The 6,036-nt window shown below is 34.2% G+C and overlaps 1 protein-coding gene across 1 annotated transcript; it reads right to left on the bottom strand.

Moving 5' to 3' along the window:
• Positions 1–1,484: 1,484 nt before the first annotated feature.
• LOC128168275 (uncharacterized) lies at positions 1,485–6,032 on the bottom strand. Its single transcript, XM_052834475.1, has 7 exons — positions 5,358–6,032; positions 4,891–4,985; positions 4,595–4,763; positions 3,457–3,548; positions 3,073–3,166; positions 2,786–2,880; positions 1,485–1,565 (listed from the first exon to the last, which is right to left on the bottom strand). The coding sequence occupies exons 1-7, from the start codon at positions 5,984–5,986 to the stop codon at positions 1,552–1,554; spliced, it is 1,188 nt and encodes a 395-aa protein (XP_052690435.1). The 5' UTR covers positions 5,987–6,032; the 3' UTR covers positions 1,485–1,551.
• Positions 6,033–6,036: the final 4 nt, after the last annotated feature.

Genomic DNA, 6,036 nt, shown 5'->3' with positions numbered 1-6,036 from the left:
TCTGTAAGGATTAATACTTTTCCAAATAAATGTGAAGTAGCCTTTCTTTGATAAGCGATAAATCAATTGGATTGTTTTCATGACCTGCAGGTGTAAACTTGACTGATAGATTTATAACCCCTTTGGACACCTTTAAATAATGGGTTGACGCAACGATATCATCTATTTTTCTTTTCTGGAGCGATAAGAGAGGAAAAATTTAATTTGATGCTTATCCACAGAATGGAACATTTTTTTCTTTCACTTTTCTGTTTTGAAAAATAAACTGTCTGGTTGGTTGGCGTGCGTGCGTGTGTAAGCGATTGTCCATCTGTAAAGAATAGATCTTGATGAAAATTCTTTAATTTTGGGGGGAGTGCACGTCCTCTTAAACGCAAATTGTAGCTGAAACCATTTGCTCCCAAATTTACGCGTCCGTCATAATCATTGGCAATCAAGGCCTCTTTTTTTGTGTTGGACCTTATCTTGACTGCATATTTTTACTATCAGATCCGTGAAGTATTCTTTTGACCTCGGATAACTCCCTCGGTAAACGCAGGTTATACATACATTGTAGAATCATCCTTGACATTTATTTTAGACAGTGCATTTTAACGGTATACGCATACAAAACAACAGGACCTAATTATTTACACAATAGAAATTACTACAATTTTTTTGCAAATTGTATGAATGAATTAATTATCTGGGATTATCAGGATTAAGTTTATCGCGTGAGCCCCCAAGGCCCTCCCTTCACACTTGTGTTTTATCAGAGTTTCTAGAACTACTAACTGGGCTCACGGCGATGAGATTGATAAGTTAACACGTGTTATTTAAATAGGCATATCAACTAGAACTGGGAACGCTACAAATTACACATACCATCATGAATGACTTTAAAATACAAGGAAAAAAAATACCTTGATGTACAGTACGGCAATAGCTGGGAAAATTTTCTTATCTATCTATAGTGATCTGCATTTTTACATGTTTACATAATTTCCCGCTCTTTGAAATTTGATAATTAATAGAATGTCATAATCATAATTGATAGTGTCTTGATTAGGATTTGGACACCTGTACATCATATCATTTACCCCTCGATTTTTAATTTGACTTTTGTTTTAAGTATAAAAACATCAAAGGAATATTTCATGATTGATTTATTGATTATCCTAAATACAGGACCAAATATCTTATTGCTGTATTGAATGTCTCAAAGAATATGAAAGACAAGGAGAGATACAGTTATTATTCTGCTGAAGAAGAGAAGAAAAACAAGAATAACACAGTTGTCGTTCTTTTCTCTCAGTCACGCAGTTTTCTGAGAGAGAGAGAGAGAGAGAGAGAGAGAGAGAGAGAGAGAGAGAGAGAGAGAGAGAGAGAGAGGGGGGGGGGGTATTTTTTTATTCAGAACAACAAACAAACAGTAAATTATAACCAAACACATACATGTAACACATGTAAAGGGAAAAAATGCCACAAGAATCATGATAAATAAAAATATATTTTATTTGAAAAAACAACACAACTTTTCTCGCTTTGGTTGTTGTCTTTGACCAGATAAGCTCAGCCAACGACATCTGGAAATTAATTCAAAACATTATGATTATAATGCAAACAACAGGAAATATTTCACACATTGATTTTTTTCTTAATTCAGTTAACACTGGTCGGCCCATCTTATAGTCATGTATAACGGTAATACATGTGTAAAATACAATACTGCTATACTTAACACTTTAGTAGAATTATTTTGCAGAATATGATAGATTATATGGAAAAATCCAATCATAAAACACGTGAAAAATAAATGCTTGTTTTATTCAACATTTAATTTTTTTTACATGTAATTTCAAGCAATCAGATTACAAAAATGGAATTTTTCAACAACAAAAAAAATAATAAAATCAAGTTTCAAATTACATATTGACCATATCAAATTGAAATCTTCATATGGGTGAAGTGAGTTCTAGACTTAGAAAAGGTTTTTTGCCGCTATTTTGTTTTTGACAACACAGTTTAGATAACCTCACACCAGTCCCCCAAGGCGTTACGTGACGGATAGTGACAGAGTACCAGTATGCAGTAGCATTGATTTATCAATACGCAACGAACATGGTTTTTGGTGGGATTTTTTTTTTCAAAGTACACTTAACAAGAATGATAATTAATGCAATACATACATCTAGGAGAAACACATAAATGTTAAAACAAACTAAGGCGTTAGAAATTAAAACATTGGCGCTATAGATTTTAATGCTATTATTTGCTTTGAAAACGTGATTTACTTGAAAAACACTATTTTCACTGCCTTTTTTATTATTTAAAAAAACACCAAAAGTTGATATATCACTGCTTGACTAGAGTCATGACTTTAATGTAAGTTTATTGGCAGCTTTTAAACGAATGGCAAGAATTAATAGATACCATGATGTATTGTATGCAAATTCAGGTATAAACACGTAACAAACATTCAATAAAGTGTCTCTAGTGAAACCGTTGGTCGACCGATGTTTTTCTTTAATTTTAGATTTTGATTATTTTAAATTATTATTATTTTTTTAATTAAAAATCTATTTTAAAAGTTGCAAGGTTGTATAATCTAACAGAACCAACAATAGCGATTGTTTTGACAACATGTACATTTTCAAAATTAATTTTGAAAGTTATATTAGCTAAACTCACAGTTTATGATCTTAGGGCCAAATTCGATTATTTTTTTTTTGTAATAAGCTGCAAATCGGTAGCTCTACGACACGCATGTCAACCCGAGTTTTAGGAAATTGTTCTGGCTACTTACGGCGAACACATTGGCAGACGGCATTACTGTTCGTGGGACAGCTCCGTTTTTTACCATTCACCATCAGTAAACACTCGAATCCACTTTCACAGCCCCTAAAAACCCAATAAGTCCGATAACCTGATTATCAATAACAATTAGTAAATCAATATGAAAATCAGTATTGTAAATCAAATGTGAAATTTTGATGGAAAAATGTTGTTTGAAACCAACACTTATACTAGTATTCTATAGCACCAAAGTATATTCAATATTGGAATCAGAGAGTCGGAGAAAGTATTACTGACCAGAACTGGCAAGGAATGACCGAATCGGTTGTCAAGACGAGAGGAACTTCTGTAGCTGGCGGCAGCATAGAGTCGGGACTACCACTATCTTTTTCTTTAAAATGGAGAAAAGGAAAGCATGCGATTGAGCGGGTAAATTAATTGAGTACCAAACAAACACAACAAAAATTCCCGTATATATATGCACTGTTTTGTCTAGTTTCGACATTTGTACTATGTCTTCTTCCTCCGTTAGAATAATTTAGAATAATTGAAGTTATTTGAAAGGTACATTGTAAAAGAAATCGATTAAAAGTAAAAAAAAAATATTTATAACAATTTCAAATCTTATTCCTTTAAAATATGCAACCTATGGAGTTTATGTAGAAAATATGTTCATCTTACTTTTCATGCACTGGCATGTCTCTGCTATGTTTTGGCAAGACGCCAGTTTGCCTATTTTGATTGTCATGCAGGTATAAGGTTCTATGCAACCGCTGTAATATTCGTTTGAACATCAAATGGAAAATTGTCATGATTACGATTTTGTCAACGGAGAAATTATAATAGAATGTGTAGTTTAAAATTGTAAACAAACAATATAATACAAGTAGTTTGGATTCAGCTCTATCTGTTTGATTTGAAGGAGAGGAAAATCATTTTACAAACATTCACCGTAAAAACATCAATTACATTCATCACACAACAAAATTGTTGTAATTGCTATTTTAAGGTAGTGATGTGACTTGTCTTTCAAATAAGAGAAAAAAGGAGAGTAATTTTTTTCCAAACTTTGCACCGAATATGAAACACTGTGCCGGATAATTATGCCAGTGCCAAGGTGGCATTTTTGCACCCGCTTAAGATGCAGTTTCGGAAAAATCCATTTATACCAAATGATAAACCATTGCATGTCTAGAGAGTATAAAACCACTTTTGTTTTTAGTGTGTCACCTGACAGGTGAGATATTTACCTTTAGAAATTAATATCCCATCGGAAAATGATAATTCACATAAGAGAATTGATTCTCCTACAGGAAATATTGACAATCCTATAGGATTTTTTGAAAGTCCTATAGAAATTATATTTCCTATAGATAATGGTATTTTTCCTGTAGGAATTTGATTCAGACATGTAGTTTTCCTATAGGATAGTAAGTTTTCCTATCGGATTTTATCAAATCCTATCGGAATTGAAATTCCTATAGGAAGTTCTTGTATTCCGATAGGATATTTCAAATTACCTATAGGAATATTGTTTTTCCTCTGGGAAAAATTATTTTCCTATAGGAATTTATTTTTGAACGGTAAATATCTCACCTGACAGGTGAGATACAATGATAACAAAGGTGGTTGTTAACTCTTTAAGCAATGGTCTATCATATGGCATATTTGAATTTTTCGATATATGCAGCTTAAGCGGGTGCAAAAATGCCACCTTTGCACTGGCATAATTATCCGGCACAGTGTTATGAGTTACAGAAGAACATCGCTAAGAGAACATACGAATTTATGTAAATAACAATTTCATATTCTTGCTTACCCCATTTGACATGGAAATCCGGGCAATTTTTCTCCTCCGATTTCCATGTCATGCGGAACGGAAGATAACCCGTCGCTAGTTGTCACTTCCAGTTTAGGTACTTCCGGTACCGGTATGCTCGATCCGGGTACGGATATTGGAGGCCCGACCGCATTACCTTTACCTTTCTCTGTTTTTCGTAATTTTTTTTTGCAATAGAAGATAAGTGCAATTTTATAAATTAACTTGTGATGTTATGTGAAATGAACAACCACTGTGGAATTAAATCGCAATAGTTTTACGGTACTTTTACCCACTTTTCATGCACTGACAAAACTCCATTGAATTTTCACTGCAAACGATGGCACGGCCATTTTCGAATCTCATGCAACGGAAATCTCCAATGCAACCACTTAATGTTAAAAAAATCAGAAGCATAAATCATGAAATACCTTCACAACATGGAAGTCATTGTGCGATCAAATACATGTATGCTGCAGTATTTTTTATTAAACGGTTCAAACACTTACTACCGATATCGTTCATGCATATGTATGAATTGTTCATGCATATGTGTGATGATTACTTTGTCTAATGTTTGAAAAATGTGTGTCTTTGTTGCGGATGAAAAGCCGCCATATTCAGCTAAACAAACTAATGATTACAGGGGGAAATAGAAATCTAATAATTTTTTTGCAAATAGTGTCCAATGCTTGTTATACCAATTTGAAAATCAATCACCAAAATTTGAATAATCTAAATAAAAGAATGAAATTAATCTTACGCCCATTGACATGGCACCAAAAAACTCTCCCCTCCAAATTCATATTCCTCAGCTATCGCGTCCTCATTGTTTGTCGTCGCAGGGATGGGTGGAACAGCTGGTATTCCTCCACCAGTATGGCCGATGTCCTGAACAACTGGAATTGGGTTAACATAAGGATTTTGGGGCGGTGGCTGAACGTATGGTTTTGGTTTCTCTTCCATTGTCTGTGTCACTGGTTTTTGCTGCAAATATGGATTAGCAACGCCATTGGAAACTAACCCGGGTTGGCCGATCCGATTTTGATTGCTTACAAGTGGCGAAATTTGTCTTGTCTTAGTATACTTTGATCTCCAAGACTGCCTCGAGCCAAATTTTCGACGAACGCCATTTTGATCCGCAGTCTGTGGGCCTATGCCAGAATCTGGTCTTTCCACAGGTGTCTTTGTATCTGGTATCATTGGCACTGCTCCTCTGTTCTTTTCAACATCTTTTTCGCCAAAGGGATTGCTGAACAGATTTAATTTCAAGTTTTTCATAGAAGGATCGTCATTGGATGGAAATCCATTATTTAGAGATGCCAATTGTCCATTCGAAAAGAAGATGAAACAAATTGTGAAGCAAAGTACTAAAATATGGTGTTCACTCATTATGTCGCCGTCTTCCTTTACAACCTAACGCCACCAAGCTTTATGAACGC

Source organism: Crassostrea angulata, chromosome 10, assembly GCF_025612915.1.
Source record: "Crassostrea angulata isolate pt1a10 chromosome 10, ASM2561291v2, whole genome shotgun sequence".
In the NCBI taxonomy this organism is placed as follows: Eukaryota; Metazoa; Mollusca; class Bivalvia; order Ostreida; family Ostreidae; genus Magallana; species Magallana angulata.
Note: the sequence above shows the minus strand (reverse complement) of the source record. Positions and strands in the feature narration are given on the sequence as shown.

Bases quoted from the DNA above. Each gene is read 5' to 3' on its own strand.
- LOC128168275 (XM_052834475.1), bottom strand. From the start codon at position 5,986: ATGAGTGAACACCATATTTTAGTACTTTGCTTCACAATTTGTTTCATC. The intron at 4,764-4,890 runs GTGGGTAAAAGT...TACGAAAAACAG, and splicing joins GTTTTGTCAGTGCATGAAAA to AGAAAGGTAAAGGTAATGCG. The intron at 3,167-3,456 runs GTAAGATGAACA...TCCATTTTAAAG, and splicing joins GACATGCCAGTGCATGAAAA to AAAAAGATAGTGGTAGTCCC.